The sequence below is a fragment of the Sus scrofa genome, chromosome 9 (genome assembly GCF_054392235.1).
Source record: "Sus scrofa isolate SSC_HxYL_T2T_F1_AM1 chromosome 9, Sscrofa_HxYL_maternal_Yorkshire_Landrace_v2.0, whole genome shotgun sequence".
NCBI lineage: Eukaryota > Metazoa > Chordata > Mammalia > Artiodactyla > Suidae > Sus > Sus scrofa.
This window is the reverse complement of record NC_139391.1, coordinates 13,223,874-13,247,010: the sequence shown is the minus strand read 5'-3', so window position 1 is coordinate 13,247,010 and position 23,137 is coordinate 13,223,874. Positions and strand designations below refer to the sequence as shown.

Here is a 23,137-nt window from a genome sequence, read left to right as displayed (position 1 = left end):
CAGATCCTGCGTTGCTGTGGCTGTGGTGTAGGCCGGCCACTACAGCTCTGATTCAGCCCCTAGCCTGGGAACTTCCATATGCTGGGGGTGTGGCCCTAAAAAAAAAAACCAAAAAACAAAAAAAAATGTGTTTTGGAGTTCTCTTGTGGTGTCGCAGGTTAAGGATCCAGCATTGTCCTGCAGCAGCTCAGGTCGCTGCTGTGGCTTGGGTTCAGTCCCTGGATGGGGAACTTGATGTGCCTGGCACAGAAAAAAAAAAAAAAAAATGTTATTTTAGTAAACTAGAACAATGTACTTAGGTATACCAAACTATTTTGAATTTCTTTTTTAAATAAATTGTTTTAAGAAAATGAATGAGTTCAAAAATACTAAGTGAATAACAGGACAAGTGGTGTGAGGCCATAAGAAGTGATGTTTGGAAGTGCTGCTCCAGGCTGAGGTCCTGTGTTCAGATGCTTTGTGCAGAAACTGCAGGTTGAGGCTGGACAGTCCCAGTACTGGGCTGCTCCTAAATGAGAAGCCACCACTGTCACGCGGGATCTTCTAATGTTTCAAGAAAAGCCACCATTCAGAGTTTTCTATGAACTTCCCTTTTTGAAAAAATTCTGGCAACTAATTCAAAATTTTTTAAAAACACCATGTGAACAAGGGTCCATAAACCTCCGGTTTGCAGTATTGACTCTAGATGCTAAGGAACTCTGGCCTGGTTGGTGGCCTGAAGAGACTCAATTTCAGGGTGACAGCTGTGGTCTACAGGCAGAGGACAGGCTGACGGGACAAGGCTGGAGGCGGAAGTACCCTTGGCAGGTGACGTGGTGCCTCAGGCCAGAAGTGATGCCAACCCGACATTGCCATTGGCCTTTGTAACCTGCAGGTATCTCAGTCATCTTTATTTTTATTTTTTTATTCTTTTCTTGTCTTTTTTGTCTTTTCAAGGCCGCACCTGCGGTATATGGAGGTTCCCAGGCTAGGGGTCCGTTTGAAGCTGTAGCCACTGGCCTCCACCAGAGCCACAGCCATGCAGGATCCAAGCCGCGTCTGCAACCTACACCACAGCTCACGGCAACACTGGATCCTTAACCCGCTGAGCGAGGCCAGGGATCCAACCCGCAACCTCATGGTTCCTAGTCGGATTCGTTAACCACTGCGCCACGGCAGGAACTCCTCGGTCATCTTTACACAGTTCTGTGTGTGATCAGACCTGACTGTCTTGTCTTGAAAAGAGGGGCAGAGGGGTTGGTTTTTCTGGGTGGTTTGTAATCCATGTTGCGCTTGGTGACAAAAGCCTGAATAAAAGATCGGAGACTCATTAGCAGTTCCCGCCACCCCCACCTCCTCAAAGCCTTCTTCCGTTCCTCCGTTGTCTGTGCTCACAGAATAATTCACCACGAAGTGATGCTCATTTGATGGACCCCTCTAGCCAGCAGCCAAGTTGAGCTTTTAAACAACTGCTTTCTGAAATAATTTGTTCCAAAGACAGATTTGACATGAAGTTGGCATGATGATCAGCAGGTCACTGAGTGGGAGCAACAAAGATGATTATTCTGGATCTGGCTCTCACTCGGCCCCCATGTAGCCCAGGACTGCTTTGCATGTCAACAGGCTGCCTCGTCTTTAAGAGCTATTCCAGCACTACCTCCTGGAGGATCCAGCCCCCCCACTTTGGAAGGGGTCCACCAGTTCTCTTGCACTCTTGCATAGTTTAGCTCTTTCTGTCCCCTCTAGCTTGTTTTTAGAAACCTGTGTGTAAAGTGTCAGTCTTTCAACCAGACTCGTGGTTCTCCAACTGGTACTCAGACCAAGGCGATCAATATCGCCTGAGCCCCCAACCCTAGACCCATTAAATCGGAAACTCTGGAGGCGGGACCCAGCCATTCCTGTTTTAACCAGCCCCTTAAGGGAATTGACAACAAGACAAAGTTTGAAAAACACTATGCTAGGGATAGGAGGAAGCAACATTTCCTGAGCACCTTCCTTGTACCAGGTGTGTGTTCACACACACACACACACACACACACACACACAGTGGCTTTATTTCATCTGCACAGGTGTGTAAGGCACATGGTTTTCTCATTCCACAAATGAGTAAACTGGGACTCAGTGACTTTCTCTTAGTCTCACCCTTAGAAGTAACAGAGTTGACACCTAGAGGCAGCCCTGCCTGACTCCAGAGGCTCCAAAGGAGCCTTTCTGCTGCACCTTGGGAACGAGGACCACACTCTGGGTCCTCCTGATGGCCATCAGCACAGAGGAACCGACAGAGACTTGTGTGCATGAATGAGCCATCAGTGAGCAAGGGATGGAGCAATAATATTGTCCAAGGACGATACAGGATGAGTGCCAGGAGCCACGCTTTGAGGTTTGAATGCTGGCAGGCATGTTTTCAAACCAATTCCAATTAACAAAAGCAAAATAAGTACCACTGGGAATTTCCTAGCCCTGCCAGCATCCTTGGTGTTGTCCTTACTCTGTAACTGACAGAGACTGGAGGGAAAAGGAGGGGGAGCAGCCTGTTTTCTTCTTGGATTGGCCGTTGTGGTGTCGCGGAGGAATCCTTCGATTAGGTGGGAGGAGAAATCAAGATTTTAAATACCAGCCCTGGCGCTTGTTAGCTGCCGGAACGTGAACACGTCGTCTGTGCCTTGTGTTCCCATCTATGAAATGGGGAATAACAAATAGCACCCACCCTTCCTATACTCAGAGCAATTGTAAGGATCAAAGAAAAGTGCATGCAACTGTGTGCAGAAATGCTTTAAAAACATCAGGTCCGGCACTTCCCAGTTACTGTCAAAGCCTGATAACAAATAGCACCCACCCTTCCTACACTCAGAGCAATTGTAAGGATCAAAGAAAAGTGCATGCAACTGTGTGCAGAAATGCTTTAAAAACATCAGGTCCGGCACTTCCCAGTTACTGTCAAAGCCTGATAACTATCAGGTAGAGCTGATAAGGTCCAAGGTGAATGAATATGCCAGGGCTCTTTCAGTTGCCAGGGGCAAAAACACACTCAGGCCACCTCAAAGAAAGACAGGTGTGGCAGCGAAGTAGTCCCCCAAAGGTTCATGTGGCTTCAGACTAAACGAGGCACTGAGAAAGGCCCTCCGAGGTCCCCCTCATTCTTCTCCTGGGCAGTGCGGCCTTGTGCTTCTCTCCAGTCTTCGGGTCTGTTCACCTCTCCCGGGGTTCAGGCTGGCTCCCTCTGCTCCTCTGAACATAGGCCTGTACCTGGGCAGGAAAACCTCCCCAGTCCCTGTCTTTCTGTCATGTCTTTTGGTTCTGCTCTCATCCCCAGCTGCCTCATACCCTGGGCACATTTGAGTTCAAACGCTAGAGTGGAACTCTGATTACCCAGATCTGTGCACCAGCCTATGTCCTAGAACGCTGGGCAGCGTATGAAGTGATGTTTCTTGGATCCTGGTCCCATCAACTGCCACCAGACATCTGGTTCACCTGTGCCTACTGCTCAGGCAGGAACTGGGGGCAGAGCCTTGCTCCTCAGAAGGAGGTGTGGGTGAAGGATGGATAAATCTATGAAGGAAGGAAAAGTGTATCCAAGCATGAGAGCACACACCCCTGTTTAGAAGGCCCTGTGCGGTGGAATGGCATGGCACTGGTCAGTCTCAGCACCACTTGCCATGTGTCTCAGTCACCTCGACGGCACGTGCTGCCTGGGCACAGCAGCAGATTCCACGCGTGCAGAGTTCTCTGGGCAAAGCAGCCAAACCAGAGCCAACTGTGGGGAGTCTGGCATCTGCTGCTGCCAGCAGCCCCAGGAGGAGAGGTGGGAGCCCTTCGCCAGAGGCAGCTGGTGAGGCACCTGCTCTGTGTTCCTCTCCCTGGGCCCTCAGCTGCAGCACCTTGCTGACCCCTCTCGCAGGAGAGATTATAATGTGAGGCCAGTTACATGAGGACAGCAGGGAGGTTTGAAAAGTTGGAGTCTTCTCTTAAAAGAGCAAATTTCCTCTCCCTCCCTCAAGCCATAAACATGACGATAATTTCTTTTCTCACCTGTTTCATTTGGTGGTACCGTTTTCTAAGTAGTGACAATTTGATGTGATTGGTTAGGTCACAGGATGTTAGACCTAAAAGATCGTCTGAGCCATTCCCTGCACCAGAACACTTCCTGAGAGGAGATGCTTAGTAAATATTTACTGAAAAAAAAAAATTAATGCATTTGTAGATGAAAAGAAAGTTCCTAGAGTTCCCGTCGTGGCTCAGTGGCTGACGAATCCGACTAGGAACCATGAGGTTGCGGGTTCGATTTCTGCCCTTGCTCAGTGGGTTAAGGATCCGGTGTTGCCGTGAGCTGTGGTGTAGGTCGCAGACGCGGCTTGGATCCTGAGTTGCTGTGGCTGTGGTGTAGGCCAGTGGCTACAGCTCTGATTAGACCCCTAGCCTGGGAACCTCCATAGGCCACAGAAGCGGCCCAAGAAAATGGCAAAAAGACCAAAAAAAAAAAAAAAAAAAAAAGGAAGAAAAGAAAGTTCCTGAGAGAAGAGATGTGGTTAAGGTCACCTAAGAAGCTGATGGCAAGAGTCGGCCCAGAATCCTCTTTTCTTTTCTTTTTTTTACTGAAGTGTAGTTTCTTTAGTGTTTCCGGTATACAGAAAAGTGACTCAGTCGTGTATATACTATATTTGACATTTTGACTTTTTCTGAGTCTTTTCTATTATAGGTTATTATAAGATACTGAGTATAGTTCCCTGTGCTATACAGTAGGTCCTTGCTGTTTATCTATTTTATGTATCGTAGTGTGTATCTGGTAACCCAGATTCCTCGTTTATACACCCCCTTTCCCCCTTGGTAACCATTGGTTTGTTTTCTATGTCTGTGAGTCTGCTTCTGTTTTGCAAATAAAGAAACCAAGCTTCTTGAAATAGTCCAGGCATGTTTCCTTGTAATGTGACTCGTAGGATCGGGAGAAACCAGATTTGGAACATGCCAGACTGTCTGTCTTTAATCCCCTGCAGTATCCCACCAGTCATTAATTGTTTCTCTCCTTCAGTACATCGGTGACTGAAAATGTGTGACCTTGTAGGTGGCCTAGTCTGTTCTTTGGTCCCTCACCTACCAGACTCTCATTTAATACCTACTTTGAGTCAAGGAGGATGTATATACTGGAGATTCAGAGATGAATGTCACATTTCCTGCCCTCGAGAAGTTTACAGTGTTTGGGCCAACGCAGATCCATCATCAAAGTATAGCCCAACATCCTAAATGGTGTTCTCCCCTGATGCTTGTCAACTTTCTTCTTTTGAACCAACTGCATTGCCCAAGGACGATAGTCCTTCCTCATTGGACCTAAATCAAGCCATTGGGGCCACAAAACATGAAGTCTAAGCCTTATTTCACTGAAGAGCCCTTTAGATATTTTTAAACAGGCGTCCTACGCCTTTAGCAAGCTCACTTCCCAATTCCCCCAAGAAGTGTTTCTTCGAAGTGTGGTTTCAGGTTCTCTTAAGCCTCTGGTTACCCTTTGGTGAGTACGCTCCAGCTTGCCTCACCAGTCTCTTCAGTGTGGTTCGCACATGGGAACAACTGAGCCCCAGACCCGGTCTGAGAGTGCAAGGCAAGAGCTGAACTTCTTTATCACTCCCTGCATTCTTCTAGGCATTGCACGTCTAAAAATGTAGGGCAGGGACCATAGCTTGGTCACCAGCTGTCCTCTTGAGTGTCGTGCCACGCCCACTGCCCTGACCTCTCCCCTGCATTTCCACCTTGTAAGCCTCCTGCACAATTTCTCAAAATACAACAGACGTCACGGAGGACCCTTTGGAGAACCAGACATAATGCTTGTCCTCAGGGAGCCCACAGTCTCAATAGTAAGCTTTGTTTTGCTCCCAAATACATAATTAACGAAGAACTAGGACTCCACATATAATCAAGGAAGCAACTCTTTTCCTAGACCCTCCTCCTTGGAACTGCTCTTCGTAGTGGCCGGTAGACTTCTGGGTAGGATTGAAAACAGATCTCCCAGTTCAAATGCCAGCACTGAATTGGCTTCAAGCCCAGGCTGTCAGGGGCCCTGTCAAATTTTTGTCGTTGCCTGGACCTCGACCGCTGCAGACTGAAGCCCTTTGAATGCCATCATCTGCAAAGAAAGCTGGGGCACCTACAGGGACTGACACCTTGCAGGCCATAGAACAGCTTTGCAGCACCTGGCACCTGCCCAGCGCCCATCTGGAGTGCACAGGGAGAAAAGTTCTTTCAGATGTTGGCATGAGTGGCCTGCGTTTGGGCTTCTGGGAGACAACAGGTTTCATTCGCTTTGACAGTGCTTTTCCACAGGAGGAAATCTACCCAAACACCCCGCCTTCTTTGTGCTCAGCCCATTGCTAGTTGGCTTTCTGTTTTTTACGGTGGGGAGTTTCTGTGTGTTTTCTGTGTGCATGTGTGTTTACCCCCAGTAACCCACATTGACTTGTTTGGATTCATTAGGCCAAGTTACTCTGTGGTTTTGGTTCATAAATGGAAGACATGTGTGACCCCTCCTTAAAACCAAAATACCAGTTCTGCCAAGTCCTGGCAAACCTCTTTATTTGCACAGCGTCACACTGTTTACTCTTCACAACAAGCCCTCTGCAGTGAGTATTATTATTAAGCCCATTTCACAGATGAGGAAACTGATATTTAGAGACGACTTATCCAAAGGGCTCAAAGCCCCTACTTTGGTCCAGGCCGTATTACCACAAATTGTGGGTCACATGGAACTTGGTTTACCTGTCATTTGCTGTGTGACCTTGAGAAAGTGACTTCAGCTCTCAGTCTCCATCCAAGACTGTGACATGGTGGCAAAGGTACCTCTTTCTCATAATTATAAGGAATAAATTAGAATATAGGATAGACCTTTCACAGTTCCATTTAAGGGAACGAGAACATCTCTGTTGGAGTCACTATAGAATGAGCACCCAGCTGTGCTATCTAGTTTGTTTCCCAGTTCTTTGGGTGGTCAGTAATAAACCCACCCCCAACCCTGCCTTCAGGATCAAAGAGGATGTGATAGATGTAACCTAGAGTGTAAATTTCATCAATTGTAGTCAAGGTGATGTGTCCACCCATCCATCTGGCTATTGAGTCCGTGTTCCTTCCTTCTTGCCTGAAGCATTAGCATCCTTGCTCCTAGAGAGAAGTCAAAAGGAGCCATCAGAGAGTGCATCTCTCTTGGGCAATAGAGAGACCTGGGCTCTTTGGCCAGTCATGTCCAGAGCATTGCTGACATCCCTTTTGACAACTTAGAAGAGACAAGAGATGCCGAGGAAGGAGCGGTGGGTAAGAAACACAGGCTTTTGTTAGCTGGGACACATCACAGGCAAACAAGACATGGAGGAGGTCCCAGGAGGGGGAATAAATGCTGGGTAGGCAGGAAAAGAGAGACAAGGATGGCGAGTAGGCTCCGACCTCACTTGCAGCCGGTTCCTTCTGTCTTTGGTGCTGGAATCCAACACCAGGCTCCAATCACTGCAAAGGTTTGCCAGCTCAGAGCAGGTGTGCCCACACCAGGGTGAGCTGATGGAGGAGAAAAGCCTCCCTCCATCTTCTTGTATACCTGCCCCTGTGAAACAGGGGTCCAAGGGCACAAGGGAACCTTTCTACAGAAAAGAAAATCATGGACTTGGAGAATAGACTTGGGGTTGCCAAGGGGGAGGAGGAGGGAGTGTGATGGACGGGGAATTTGGGGTTAATAGATGCTAGCTATTGCCTTTGGAATGGATAAGCAATGAGATCCTGCTGTATAGCACAGGGAACTACATCTAGTCACTTATGATGAAGCATGATAATGTGAGAAAAAGAATGGATATATGTATGTGTGACTGGGTCATCTTGTTGTATGGTAGAAAACTGACAGAACCATGTAAGCCAGGTATGGTGGAAAAAAAAAAAAAAGCGTGCCAAGGAAGGGAAGGAGGTCAATAAAGAATGTGTTGGAGTTCCCGTTGTGGCTCAGCAGTTAACGAATCCGACTAGGAACCATGAGGTTGTGGGTTTGATCCCTGGCCTCTCACAGTGGGTTAAGGATGTGGTGTTGCCATGAGCTGTGGTGTAGGTCACAGATGCGGCTGGGATCCCGCATTGCTGTGGCTGTGACGTAGGCCAGCGGCTATAGCTCCGATTGGACCTCTGGCCTGGGAACCTCCATGTGCCTTGGGTGCGACCCTAGAAAAAACAAAACAAACAAAAAAAGAATGTGTCAATAAATTGGACAAAAAAGAAAGAAAAAGAAATAGGTCCAGCAGGCAGCCGGGCTCTTCTGGGCAGGGTTTTCCTCTGTGGTGTCTCCTTATTTCCTACAAAAATGAGGCTTCAGAGTTTCAACAAAGAAAAGCAGAAGCTGCTGAATGAAGGCAGGGCTCCCCAGGCATCACCCTCGGACTCAGGAGGACGTGGTCAGCAAAGGTGATGGTCTTTCACCTTGCCGTGGCCGTGCTGACGGTTTATTTCTGGGCAAGGGTGGTGGACCAGACAGCATGAGGCACAGCCGTGGGTTCACCGAGGCCTCTGTGGTGTCCTGTCTCCCAGGCCGGGTCCACCAAGGAGCGCTGTTGGCTTTTCTTCCTTCTGCAGAAGCCCCTTTGAATTCCAAGCCATATTTTGTTCACATCCAGAGAACACGCCCACTCAGAACACATGTCCGGCGCATGAGCCAAGGAACCATTTAAACTCTTCATTCCAGTATTAATGGAAGGAAAAACAAGTTCCTGAAAATCAGATTTCCTGGCAGGACCCACTCTTGTGATAGAAAAATGGAGGAAAGCCCCCTGTTTTCCAACCGACCATACATCCAGTTATGAAAATCAGGTCTTCCCAGGCAGCTGCATTTTTAATTCAGGGCTGAGCGGATCTTAAGTACACCTTCTGCTAAACGAAGACAGCTGCAGTTTGACCATGACCATGAGCAGGGCAGGAAAGAAGGATGAGGGGAGGGGGCGAGAAATTCACCAGACACTAATTGGAAACATAACAACATGTTTATGCAATAAAGTTCACACTTCTTCCAAGCCAGAGAGTGTCACTTCTGCAGTAGCGTTTAACAAAGAGATACCTGGTCAATGGAGACTTGCTATTTGTAGGATCCCAAGTGGACCCCAAGTGGTTGAAATCTTTCCAAGGCGAAGAAAAACTAGGTACCTAAACAATTTATCACAAGGAAATATCCTCCAAATGTCTCCCTTCTATTTCCTGGCTGCTATCGTAGAAATGATTCTGTGTCTCCTACAACTGCCTTCTCTGACACCAACAGCCTGGGGCAAGTTTTGTAGCAAACACCCTTCTAGCTGTCAGATTTAGCAACCAACACAATACAGAAAATATCACAGAAAACACATTTTCCTCCCTTTTTCACTATAAAGGCTTTTGGGGAGTTCCTGTTGTGGCTCAGGGGAAACAAATCTGACTAGCATCCATGAGGATGCAGGTTTGATCCCTCGCCTCACTCAGTGGGTTAAGGATCCCACATTGCCTGAGCCATGGTGGGGGTCGCAGACACGGCTCAAATCCTGTGGCTGTGGCTGTCGCGTAGGCCAGCAACTACAGCTCTGATTAGACCCCTAGCCTGAGAACCTCCATATGCCATGGGTGGTACACCCCCCCCACCACCAAAAAAAAAAAGACAAAAAAATAAAGGCTTTGGGGCTGTGGAATACAGGTTTGTATCTTACAGCCTTCATAAATAAAAATCTGGAAAGTATGTGGCATTTACCTGCAACGAATCCTGTGAAAAACACAGCTGGTAATTATGGTAATTGCCTTAGGAGACGGATCGTATACCCTTGGGTTTGAGAAGCATTTTAGACCTCGGAGGGATCACTGACATCATATGGCTGAATCTTCCAGTGACAGCTGCAAACGTTGAGAGAGATCCTCCTGAAGACTGGATACCAGGGCAAGAAGCGAGGAAACTCGGTTTCTGTCCTCAAGGAGTTCCCGGTCAGCAGTGTCGACTATTTTGATAGGAATGAAAGAAAAAGTCCCAGGAGTAACTTAGTCTGTTTAAGAAATGAGGTGACGGAGAAGGTGACATGTGAGCTGGATTCGCAAGAAGGAATAGGCAGGGCCTTGCAGAGAAGGATGAAGAGTGAGCATGAGGATGAGAAAACAGGGGCAGAAAGAACAGGTGATATGGTCAAGGCCAGAGCCCCTCAGTGGCACAGCAGGAGCTGGAAGCCAGGCCTTCTGTCCGTCTGAGCTGTACTCTTTCTGCAAGACTGCAAGTGAGACCCCACTGTCCAGGTGTACCCTTAGCCTATAGTTTGACTTGAAATAAGCTTGCCTTAAACTTAACTCAAAATTCTTATTTTTATAAGAATATTCAAAAGGAAATATCCTAAGTTATTCTTTATAAAATCACTGTTTAGGAAGCCACTCCCAACAGAGGGGCTTGAGGAACTTAAAGGTGTATGGATTCTTCCAGGCAAAGCCAGTGGAGAGCCAAGAAGCTCAGGGCCCTGGTTCATGAGCCACACTCTGCTTCAGGCTTCTGGAGATGAGGACACAGGCTGGGCTGGACCCTCTTGTTCCTAATCGTGTGTTAGCCTAGGACACGGCTCTGGCTAGCAGAGGGACACCAGGCGAGGGGAATTTCCTACCCACTCCCAAAGGGAAGCTTACATGTGGGCTCCTTTCCCCAATGTTTGAAGTCCTTTCCAAGTTGATAATGGCAGACAACTGGGAAAGACCTTCCTGGAAAGTGTACCATACCATGAGCCCCTCAACCTTCCCTGTGCTTTCCCCCATCTATCCATCCTCAAGCCATTCTTCAAGCTCACCTCCTCCAAGAAGCCCTCCTCTGCTGGTTTTGCTCCTTATCCGCAGCTGCTGCATGGGCTCTAAGTGATATCCTGGGTGTGAGGCTTTGACGCCTTTGTCTGGATTTCTCTTCTACACAGATACTCTCTTAATTATAGACTCACAGAATTTTAGAGTAAGAAGCGGTCCTGGGGAACATCTCTGCTTTCGCTCTCATGTCCCATATGAGGAAGGTGAGGCCCAGAGACGAGAAGGAAGTTGCTTTGGTCACCCAGCATGATTCTAGAAGGGTGGGCCCCAGAAGGAAGTCTCCTTCCCTCCAGGCAGAGTATCTCCATATGCCCTGTGCTGCTGCCCTAGTGACAGCTATCTTTTTTTTTTCTTAATGTTTTAAATTTTCTTTCTTAGTAACTATTTTTATTAAAGTATAGGTGATTTACAGTGTTGTGCCAATTTCTGCTATACAGCAAAGTCTCCCAATAATACATATATATGTTATTTACTTGCAGACTCTTACATTTAGAATGGATAAGCCAAGAGATCCTACTGTACAGCACAGGGAGCTATATCCAATCTCTTGGGATAGAACAGGACAGCTGTTATCTTAATCTCCCAGTTAGGCTGCACCTTTCCCCTGGGCAATGCTCCTGTCTTACGGGGTAACATCTCCTTTAACAGAGGCCTTAGTCTCAGCTTCATGACTTGTGCTTGCAAGCTCTGATGACAGGTTGGAGCCTTAGCGCTACTCACCATACTAGCCTTTCCTCTGCTTTAACTTCAATTGGAGACCTTGGGCAAGTCACTGCCCTTTTTCTGGGCCCCACTTTCCTTCTCTATCAAATGAGAACATTGAATTCAATGGCTTCTTGGATTCCGTCACGATCTGAAAGTTCTAGAAGTCACTCCCTTCCAGCTGGTCCTTTGTTGTCTCCAGGACTGGCCTCACTGTCCCACCGGCCTGCCTCCTGCATTCCTGGCTTCTGCTGAGAAGTAAGCTCCTTCGAGGCCCGGAGAGCATAGTGTCATTGACGAAGGCTCGGCTTGGAGTCCACAGGCGTGGGTTCACATCATGCATCCGTGACTTCATAGCTCTGTGGCCTTCAGCAAGTCACTTCTTCTATCAGCCTCCTCGTTTTGTTGTCGCTGCTGTTGTAGTTTGCAAAATAGGAAAATCAATACATGCTTGAAGATTTGATGACAGTGAAATGAGATGACTTTCCTGGAAGTACTTGGCACAAAGCAGGCATTCAGGATAGAGTGGGTCTTCCTTTGGTCCACGTCTAGCATGACTGAGAAATGGGCTGGTCCACATGAACAGGTCTCCTAGATAACAGGTTTACTAACTGGGGCTACAAAACGTGGATTCATTTTTCACTGGCATCTGAATGAACTGAAAGGAACTCTGTATCTGCTTGACATGCCACCTAGGCAATACGAATCACACTAGGAAGAGTCAGAGTAACATCCCTGCACGGTGGGCACTGATTGCAGATGCTGGGGATGCGGTTGCGGCAAAGGGAGTAAGAAGGAAAACACATGCCTTCTGAGAGAGCTTGGATTTTTTTGGCACATGGGGGTGGGGAGGCCATGGGAGGGTTTTAAGTAGGAGAGAGACAGGATCAGGTTTGTTTGAGAGAGAGAGACACATCACCCGGGCTGCTGGAGGGTGAATGAGTCAAGATGGGGAAGGAGAAACGATGTCGAGAGGCAGCCACGTGGCTGTGGTGTTAGCCCCGCTGAGAGATGCTGGGGCCTGGGCTGGTGGATGGAGAAGCGGAGGTGGAAAGAGGGGGAGGGGGAGAGGAGGAAGGGGGAGGAGAGAGAGGAAGGGGAGGAAAGAAGGGGGGAAGGGGAGAGGGAGGAGAAGTGGAGGGGGGAGTGGGAGGAGAAGGAAGAGCCAGGGTCCTGAGATTCTTGGCTAAGGATTTACAAATCCCTAGCAGCTTCATGAAAAGATGAATTAACAGGAGTTCCCACTGTGGCTCAGCTGTAATGAACCCGACTAGGATCCATGAAGATGTGGGTTTGATCCCTTGCCTTGCTCAGTAGGTTAAGGATCCGGCGTTGCCATGAGTTGTGGTGTAGATCACAGAAGCGGCTCAGATCCCATGCTGCTATGGCTGTGGCATAGGCTCTGCTTCAGCCCCTAGCCTAGGAACTTCCACATGCCATGAGTATGGCTCGAAAAAGGAAAAAAGAGAGAGAGAGAGAGAATTACCAGATTATCAGCCAAATATGAGGAAAATGTAAAACACAGAAGAATGTCAAGACCACAAGATTCACCCCATAGCCCAGCATCCAAAGAAGACCACTAAGGGGTTAAACTGTTTTTTTCTCCTAGTGTTTTAAACTGAAAAATTTCTATTACATTTGTAGATACAAACCTGATTTATTAAAGATGGGTTTAGGCACACGTTTCCCCAAACATGTCTCTTTGTGTCCGTTGAGATGTACCTCGGTAAGAGTAAATATAACCTATAATTTTTCACTTTATTGATTCCTTTCAGTGACTGGGCCCGACGCGCTCAAGTGTGTGGGTCCTGGTTAACCCGAGGCTGGATTCCTGGACCCTCTGATGGGTACAAAAGCTTCTGTTTACAGCCTTCTTCCTCTTTTTTCCCGCAGAATCGGTGGATAACTGCCCTAGCAACTGCTATGGCAACGGCGACTGCATCTCTGGGACCTGCCACTGCTTCCTGGGCTTCCTGGGCCCTGACTGCGGCAGAGGTGAGACCCCTGCTCGTGGGGCACGTGGGCTCCCCAGGTCCACCCCACACCCCACTTCGCAGAGGGAGCGCAGAATCCAGGCCAGCTGCTGCCTCTAGAGAAGGGCTCCCAAGGGCCGGTCCTCAGAGGTCCTGAGAGCGAGGTGGCCGCCCCAGCCCTGTCATCCATCGGTGCGTGGCTGGGGAGGTCAGAAAGGAAGGGCAGCCACAGTGCATCCCACGTCTATTTGGGTCCCCTTCGAGGACAGATCGGCCTTTGCTAAGTGTCTTGGACATTCATCTTCAGCGAGTGTGGTTTGTCTTCGGCCTCGTGAAGGGGCCTGAGCTGAGCTTCGGGGCTGCCGTCTAAAAGCTCAGACAGAGTCTTGGCCGAGACCACCAAGGGGAGGGACAGGGGGCAGGCGGGGCTGCTCCTCTCCACGCGGGAGCCCGATCTTGCCTCCTGTGCAGGCATGCGCAGTGCTCATGGTAACCCCTCCAGGATGCCCATGATCTGCCCTGTGTGTTTGGCTTTCATCTGTCCTGGAAAAACGAACAAAGAAAATGCCTCGGGGGGTCTGCTCTGCAGTCCAGAGACTCTGACACTCCCCTTAGGGAAACTAAAACAGGCCCTTCCTTTGGCTTCTCCACCTTCTCCCGCATCCCTCCTCTAGCAGGCATTTGCTTAGCGCCTTTAGCGATCGGTCTTATGCTGGACCCTGAAGTGACAACACAGAGCAAGACCCCAGCCAAAGAGCTTGGGAGACCGACAGGGAAGTGGACCCTTACAAAGCCGTCAGTAAAAAGCGAAGCACGCTAGAGCTAGGTCAGATGCAGGGAGCACCTGTCAGCCTGAGGGGTCTTAGCTCGGACGGGGTGAGGACCAGGAAAGGCTCCGGGATAACCCCTTGGAACTGAGACCAGGTGCTTGAGTTGGTCGTCGCGGTGAGTAGGGATGATGTTTTCTGCTTTCCACGGAAGCAGAGAAAGCGTGCCCTGCAAACACCCCGGCGTGAGGCTGCACTGGGGACTCTGCTTCTTCTTCCTAACGTGAAATAGACTCAGAGGCAGCCCTGAGGAAGCACAGCGATTACCTGCTGAGTGCTTTAAAAGGAAAAGAGGGGAGGTGGGAACCGGGGGATGGTGGTGCAAAGATGAGTCATTCCTTCCAGCAAGAATTACTGTCTCATCCCATATGCACTTCCAGTTAAGAGTCGTGTATAAAACAGCCTTACTGCATCTCGCTACCGCTGGTAGGTCCTTACAGCACAATGTAGTGTAATTTATTTTTATGTAGTGGCCTTCGTGGAGATGATCACAAAACCCTTTATGTCAAGTGGCAGAGTGGAAAGATAATACTTTCAGGGGCCAGGTTGGGCTCCGCTACTCTCAGATGGAGGCCGTGGCATCTGGTAGCCTGAGAGGCAAGGACAGCTGAGCGTGGCTGTGGTTTAAAGAATGTGGTGCTGCACGTGAGGAAGGGAGATCAAAATGCAGTGCGATCAGGAGGAGGGATGCAGGGCAGGGGGGGTCCCAGCTGCCACCTTTTCCAGTGAGCCCAAGGAACAGACTGAAGCCTCCTGTCTAAGGATCCTGGCAACCACCATGCAGCATCAATAACATGGGGGGGGACGGAGGAAAGCAGCGTTCAGTGGGCACCGGTGCCCCAGGCCCTGCCCTGCACACCCTCCCCTCCAGTTCCAGATATGTTTCAATGGAATGCAATAAAGCAAGAGACGCAGATAGATGGACCCACGTGGGAATTATGGCAAAGTGCTTGAAGCCCCGGGGAGAGGGGGTAGGCAGGGTACTCGGGCCGTGGAGTCATGCCAGGCTTCCCTGCTCTTTCCCCAGCCTCCTGCCCTGTGCTCTGTAGTGGGAACGGCCAATACATGAAGGGCAGGTGCCTGTGCCACAGCGGCTGGAAGGGTGCCGAGTGCGACGTGCCCACCACCCAGTGCATCGACGTGGCCTGCAGCAACCATGGCACCTGCATCATGGGCACCTGCATCTGCAACCCCGGCTACAAGGGCGAGAACTGTGAGGAAGGTGAGACTCGCAGGCAGGGAAGCTCCCTGCTGGCCTAATGGTTAGGACTCGGCGCTTTCACCACTGCAGCTCAGGTTCAGTCCCTGGTTTGGGAGCTTAGATCCCACAGCCAAGAAAAAAAAAAAAACAAAAAAAACCCGGCCATACCCTTAAAAGCAAAAGACTTGGGAGTTCCCATCATGGCTTAGCGAGTTACAAACCTGACTGATATCCATGAGGATGTGTATTTGATCCCTGAACAGTGGGTTAAGGATCCTGCATTGCGTGGCTGTGACGTAGGTTGGCAGCTACAGCTCCGATTCGACCCATAGCCTAGGAACCTCCATATATCATGGGTGCAGCTGTACAAAGGAAAAAAAAAAAAGACTTGCAGGCAGGCAGCTCCAGCACCTGGCTTGGAGCTAGAGGCCAGCAGGCAGGGTCACGACAGCATCCAAAAGCCTCCTGAGCAGCCCTGTGATCCCCACCCCTAAGCCAGGATTCCAGCAGCAACAGTCATTAACCTAGAGGGAGAGAACAGGGAAATTAGAGTCCTCCTCCGTCAGGGGAAGCGAAGTCGGTGTGTATGGAGCACTGACTATATGCAAGGCTCCGTGCTAGAAACCTGGTGTCACTTAACTTCAAACCCAAGTAGGGAGGGGTAATCATCTCTATTTTATAGTCGAGAAAGCTGAGGTTCAGCAGTCCAGTGATTTGCCCAAGGTCCCATGGCTGGTAGATGGCCGAGCTGGGTTTGAGCCATCGTTCTGGCTCCATAGCCTGCGTTCTCTCTCCTCCCCCTTAAGCTCCTCTGCTCTCCATTTTTGAAGTTTGAGTCTATCATAGGCCTCCAAATGCTGCCTTCTGCTATAAGACACATGTGTGTGTGTCTATGTGTGTGTTCGTTCACATTCGAGGCTCTCAGGTTCTCATAAATGTGTCACCATCCTTCATAAAGTGAATACAGGCCTGTGCAGATGGAAGCTAGAAAGTGAACTGCTGACTCACAGTGACATCAGCTCTTCCCAGAAAACCTAACCAGGCCGGATGAGTAAACACTTCTACTCCGCAGACAGGGACCTCAGGCAGGGAGGGCAGTGGCACACCCATGGCCACAGTGCTAACTGCCAGCAAGGTCAGAATTCAACTAGGGTCTCCTCACCTCAGACCCAGTGTCTGTCCTCCTGGCCCCGTGCGATTTCCCCATGAGAGAAGGGGGGCATCTCACACCAGCAGAGAGTAGCTGTTAGGAGTGCACACTCTGGAACCGGATGTGGGTTTGCATCCTGGTTTTTTCCAGCTTCTGATCCCTCATCGGTGAAGTGGGAATTCCTTCTGATGACGCTTGCTGTGAAGCCTGAAAGAAATGACCCATGAGAAGCACTTAGCTCACGCAGTGTCTCTCACAGAGGAAACGCTCCATAAATGTTAGCTCTTATATCATTAACATTATTCTGGGGATGATTGGAGCACATTTCCTGTCTCACCCCACGTACTGTATCCAGGGTCTTTTGAGATGGATGGACTTTGAAACTGTTGGACAAGGCCGAGTCATTACCTCCCACGGTCCACCAGCCAGGGCCCAGGCGCCTTCTCCAGTGCATGGAAGAGGCCCCAGGGAGAGCTGGTCTCCGAATCCACTGGGGGTTTAACAAGTTCCCTCTCAAGCATCATTTTCCCTAAAAAAGAGAGCGAGAGAATATAATGGGCCCCTTTTAGAAGAGAGGGCAGGGGAAGGGATTTGTGTCTGGAAAGCATCCATCACCTCGCCTCTCTGAGACAGGCTGTCTGTAAACCCCACGTGTGGCTGGAGGTCCTGATTCAGACCTATTAACTTTGAAGCGAATTACTTCAGGCTGTCTGAGCTCTACGTGGAGCCCCAGCCCCTTGAACAAAGGACCTTGGCTTTCTCATCCTGACAAGGATGCTCTCCCTTTTCTTTCTCGTCGCTGGAGGTGAAGACCCTGTGAAGGAAAGAAAAACAAAGAGGAAGGTCCTTCTGAAACAGTGGGGCTGTCCTGCCCCCCGCCACTCCCAGTCCTACCGCGTCCTTGTCCTGTGGGCCAACGAGGGGCAGTTGTCCTTCTCCTGATCGCAGACTCTGGACAGGGCCCCAGGGGGCAAGGTCACCAACTTGACTTACGTTATCTGCTTGAAAAGAAATGTCTTCACTGCTGCTTTCTTTCCGAGGCGGGCCATCTGGTTCTGATTCCCCCTATTATGTCTGTTCCTCTGGTGGAGCGTCCTCGCAGAGTCCTTGTGTTTATCGTGGGGGTCGCTTGGCCCTTCGTCCTCTCCCCCGATCTCGCCTCAACCTCCCTCAGCTCCCACAGGTTTCTCTGTGTTTATAAAACCTCAGCAACAAGCTTACTTTTTTCTACCTCTCCCTCTTCCTCCTTCTGAAGTTGATCGCCCCACGTTTTTCTTTCAAGGCTGATCTGCGCCAGCAGGACACTTAAAGGGGGCCGGGGGAGGGGCAGACCGGACCGACCTTGGCCTTTTGCAGTGAAAAGTGAGCCGCTGTGTTTCGGGTCCCGAAGCGAGTCGGACGGCTTGTGTGGTCACTGAAGCGGGGCTCAGTGTGGGGAAAGAGTTGTGTCTGCAGCCTGGCCACACAGGCCCCATCAGTTCATTAACGGGGCCAGGCGTCTGCCACAGTATTTGGCTTGAGTGGCAAGCTCTGCAGAGGAAGAAGCAAAAAAGGTAGCTGCTTGGCACCTCTTCAAATGAGAGAGGGAGTTAGACCTTCTTCCCTGTGAAGCTGAGCCCGCCTCCCTGCCAGCTTCTGTTGTATCCCTTCGGCTCTCCGACCCCAGGCCCAGCACTGCTGCCGTGTTCCGCCACAGCTTCCTGTGAAAGAAATATCTTAGGGAAACTATCCCCACATGATGGAGAGAGACCCTTTTAATCTCATCCTAGGGTTCCCCTGTCTCCCCAGAGGCCCCAGAAATGGAAAGCAGCTGTAAGTCTTTGTGGGACCTCTTTGGCAGAGGGTCGTAGATAACGGCCCTAGGATTGGGATGGGCAGGGAGAATGTTCTGGCAGGAATCTCAGCCAGCTCAGCCAAGGTTTCCTGGGGCCGCCTCCCCACCCCCACCCCCACCCCGAGATGCTGTTCCCTTTCTAACTCGCTGCGCGCTCCACACTTTCTCTGCCAAGTTGACCTTCTGAAGTGATGATGAGTTGATGCTGAATCACCTGGAGGTAGCCTCTCATCCGTTCTTTCGGCTCTTTCTTCCCTGCCTGGCCCATCATCTTCTGAGAGCATCGGATTCACAGTGCTGGTTCCTGGGTCCCTATCAGACTTATTATTACATCCAAGGAACAGGACTGTGACGCCAAGGGCCTCTTTGCTAAACTTGGCACCCTCTCGGCTTGCTCCGCTAACAGTGCAGATTTATAGATTCAACCTCCAGGGTGCCTCAGAGACAGCGTCAACCCGAAGCCGGGGTCCAGACACTCATGGAACGGGAAATACCTTTATAGGCCTCGGGATAGGAACTGCTGACTCGTTTCCTGTCAGATTGGAAAACTCTCTGGCCCTAGGGAATTAGCCTAGTAGCCTAATGGGCCAGAATAATCCTTCTGAGATTCTGAGATCTGAGGCAGGTCGTGAAGATTTATCACTATTATTATTTTTATCATTTTTAATTACCAGGAACTCCAGCAGGTCATGTTTAAACCATGATTAAGTGGAGCCCAGAGATTGCACGAGAAGAGTTTCTCTGCCGTCCTTCAGCTTTATTCATTTTCCACTCTGCCCTCTTTCTTTCCTTGTTTTGTTTTAATTTCTATTTTTAACCATTTTATGTGCTTATGTCTCTATACCTGTAGGCATGTCTTTTGGAGCCAGTAAGCTTATCGAGGACATGGCAGTCTATTTCCAGGCATCAGTACCAGGAAAGAGTGATTCAGATTTAAATTCTTCCACTTACCACTTTGTGATCTTGGGCCAGCTATTTACCCTCTCTGTGCTTCAGCTTCCGTATCTGTAAAGTGAGGCTCCAACAGTGATATCCTCAAAGGGTTGTTGTTAGGGTGAAATGAGATAATGTATATAAAAGATTTAATAGAGGAGTTTCCTCATGGCTCAGCAGCTTAAGGATCTGGCAGTCACCACTCTGACTCAGGTTACAGCTGTGGCACGGGTTTGATCCCTAGCCCCAGAACTTATGCATGCTGTGAGCACAGCCCCAGAAGGTAAACATTTTTTTTAATTAAAAATAAAAAAATAGATAAACAAAAGGTTTGATAGTGAGATATGGCATTGAAAAGGGACTAAATTGACACTAATTGTTATTGTTCCTGTTGTTATTTTTTTTTGCAAATGGTTGCTCCTGACATTTGATCTTCTTATTCATTATTTAGGTAATTATGTTGAACTCCTTTAAAAACCTAAATAGTGAAAGAACTTTCGTAATAAGCTAGCCCTCAAAATGAACAGCCTGTTCCTAGGATGTTGCTGTTTGTAAAGTCTCTACCCATGGTGTCTCTATCATAACCAGGCTGGGTCTCCCAGTCTTTGGTGCAGAAATCAAATATACTGGGCTAAGAAATTTAATTGATAGCATAAAAGCACATCTGAATTGTCAGTGAGCTCTGACCACAGTTTGCCCAAGTCATGCTACTGAACGCCCTGACGGGATGGCCATGCAAACTTCTTTGCAACAATTCACAGCTTATATAGTCCTTTCAAATCCTCAGTGTCATCTGGTCCTCATGGCAGCCTGAGAGGTAGGTGGTTTGACCAGACCTGCTTTACAGAGGGAAGCATAGAGCAGGCATGTGACTTGACTGTGGTCGTAGAACCATTGTAGCTTGTCCTGTGACCCTTGAACTTGTGACCTCAGAGGTCAAAGGTCAGTTCTTTCCTCTGCAGTCTCTGGCTTCCTCCAGAACTCCTATAAGGAGGAAGGTGACTTTATGCATTGCAGCTCCATCAGCGCTGTTAACAATGCCGCGTGATGGTACCACTGGGACACCACTCTCCCCTTCTGCTTGCAAGATGGATAGAATCCCTGGGCCGCTCCAGTGCAGGCTCGATCTGTCAACCCTTTGGTTGAATGATGAACACAGACCAGCCCTTTGCCGGTTCTGCCTTCTCTCTGCTGCCCTTTGCTCTCCCCACGTGCTCTGGAGCCACCAGCTAAGTTAGCCCTCAATGTCCTCCCCCAGCTTTTTCCTCTGAAATGCTTTGCAGAAGAGTGGAGGTCTCTGTTAAGTTTGTGTAAACACAAAGCTTTGTGGGATTTTGTTTGCTTGTTTGTTTTTGTCTTTTTAGGGCCACACCCGTGGCATATGGAGGTTCCCAGGCTAGGGGTTGAATCAGAGTGTAGCCACCGGTCTATGCCACAGCCACAGCAACACCAGATCCAAGCTGTGTCTGCCACCTACACCACACCTCATGGCGATGCCAGATCCTTAACCCACTGAGCGAGGCCAGGGATCGAACCTGCGTCCTCATGGATACTCATTGGATTCGTTTCCACTGAGCCCCGACGGGAACTCCCCAATGCTTTGATTTAGGGAAATCAGCCTCAGGAATGGAAATATCATTGGATTCAGAATCAGACAGACCTGTCTTGAGATTCCTCTCCGGCAAGATTTAGCTGTATGATCTTGTGTGATTTATGTACCTCTCTGAGCCTCAGTTCCCGCCTCTGTACCTCACTGGGTTACTGAGAAAACTGAATCTGATGAAGTATGTGAAACACTTGCTGTCGTGTGAGCAGCGAGCACATAACGCGTGATATTATTTTCTTTCTGGGAGGTCTCTTGAGATGACCCTGACCTTGGGCCTGAGGAGGATGGTGGTTGCCTTGGCTGTGAGCTCCAGCTTTATAGGTCACCCGCCACTTGAGGAGAAGCCGTACACAGCGACCATATATAATTCTGAATAGTCGTTGAAATGTTTGTCTGGAAAGTGAGGTTTGCAAGTTTGTATCCATCACCAGAGGGATGATGGTAAAATCTAAGGGAATTTAAATGCAAAATAAATTCTCATATAAAATAAGGAATCTCTTTATTTTAGTCCCATATTCACGGACATAAAACTGCCTCCTGAAGTGGTGAACCCTGATAGTTTGTTCTGTGATGATGTGTTAGCCTCTTATGAGCTAGGCTCTGTTCTAGAAGGCGGAGGAAAAGAGCCTTGTCCTCCCTTGTCCTGCAGTTGGTACGTGTGCGGTGGGAGACAGGCACCGAGTGCTCTGCACACACGTAGGCCTGACGTGTGTCAAATCCAAAGGTAGGAACGTTGAGAGTTCTCCTCGTGGTTCAGTGGTTAATGAACCTGACTAGCATCCATGAGAATGCAGGTTCGATCCCTGGTCTCGCTCAGTGGGTTAAGGATCTGGCATTGCCGTGAGCTGTGGTTTAGGACTCGGACACAGCTTGGATCTGGCGTGGCTGTGGCTGTGATGTAGGATGAAAGCTGCAGCTCCGATTCGACCCCCAGCCCGGGAACCTCGATATGCCGCAGGTGTGGCCCTAAAAAGACCAAAAGAAAAAAAAAAAGGTGTGAACATGTATCCACGTTTTACAGGTGAGAGAAATGAGACTTGAAAGGTACAGTCAACCCCTGGGTGCAGTTGGAAGCCCAGGTCGGCTGTGGCTGGAGTTACTGCTCTTCCCCACACCACGTGACCTCTCCAGGGCCATCTGGGTCCCTGTCCTGGAGTATGCGAAGCTCCTCCACTATGAAGCAGCGCAGTTCGCTTAAAGCAGCCCCATCCTTGCTGGTCTGATGCCAACCTGTGTTGTCTCTCCTCTGTGTCGCAGTGGACTGCATGGACCCCACGTGCTCGGGCCGGGGTGTCTGCGTGAGAGGCGAGTGCCACTGCTCTGTGGGCTGGGGAGGCACCAACTGCGAGACGCCCAGGGCCACGTGCTTGGACCAGTGTTCGGGCCACGGAACCTTCCTCCCAGACACCGGGCTTTGCAGCTGTGACCCAAGCTGGACTGGACACGACTGTTCCATCGGTAAACATGGGGAGAAGGGCAGGCGTGGATGAGGGAGGAGGAGACAGGGTTTCCATGGGGACTTGCACACCGTCCGGTCCTGATCAGTGCCCTGACCTTGACTCTGGTCCCGTAGCTGGGGTTATGTGTGTCTACACACGCTTTCCTTCTTCCGCTGAGCTCCCGCCCTCAGTACCGCTACCCTTAGAGGGGCAGAGAGTTCACGAGTCCTGTCTTCACAGCATGCCTTTCAGAGTGGTGGCCTCAAAAGTCAAAGCATCCATCGCCCGTTCACCATGTTAATTATAATAGATGTGTTTCACCGAAACCTCGTCTCTCATGTCGCGACAGCCATCCTAGAGGCAGGGCTGGAGGGAAGAGAATGCCCCTGTGAGATCTGCAGGGATGGGCCTTTGCTTTCACCTGTTCCCCAGAATCAGGTCCAAACACAGTGTAGTATTTAGGGTGCTCCGTGATGTGCCCCCACCTGCCAGATTCTCTAAGTTCTGTGAGGAAGGCAAACATGTCTTATTCCACGTTCCCAGGACTCAGCCTAGGCCTGGCCCACAGCAGCTGCTCAATAATACATGGATGGATGGATGGATGGATGGATGGATGATGAACAGACACATGACTGGATATGCTCTTGGTAGTGGCATTTGGTTTACCACAGAGCTTACACATGTAAAGTTCAAGGATAA

The 23,137-nt window shown here is 49.5% G+C and overlaps 1 protein-coding gene across 50 annotated transcripts in view; it reads left to right on the top strand.

Annotated features, from left to right (window-relative positions):
- Positions 1–23,137, top strand: part of TENM4 (teneurin transmembrane protein 4) — a 2,941,714-nt gene that overhangs the window by 2,768,327 nt on the left and 150,250 nt on the right. For all 50 annotated transcript variants that reach the window (XM_084975397.1, XM_084975391.1, XM_084975384.1 and 47 more), the window contains 3 exons: positions 13,369–13,470; positions 15,303–15,497; positions 22,257–22,457. In XM_084975397.1, the coding sequence (XP_084831523.1) occupies positions 13,369–13,470; positions 15,303–15,497; positions 22,257–22,457 (498 nt within the window). The remainder of the gene's footprint in view (positions 1–13,368; positions 13,471–15,302; positions 15,498–22,256; positions 22,458–23,137) is intronic.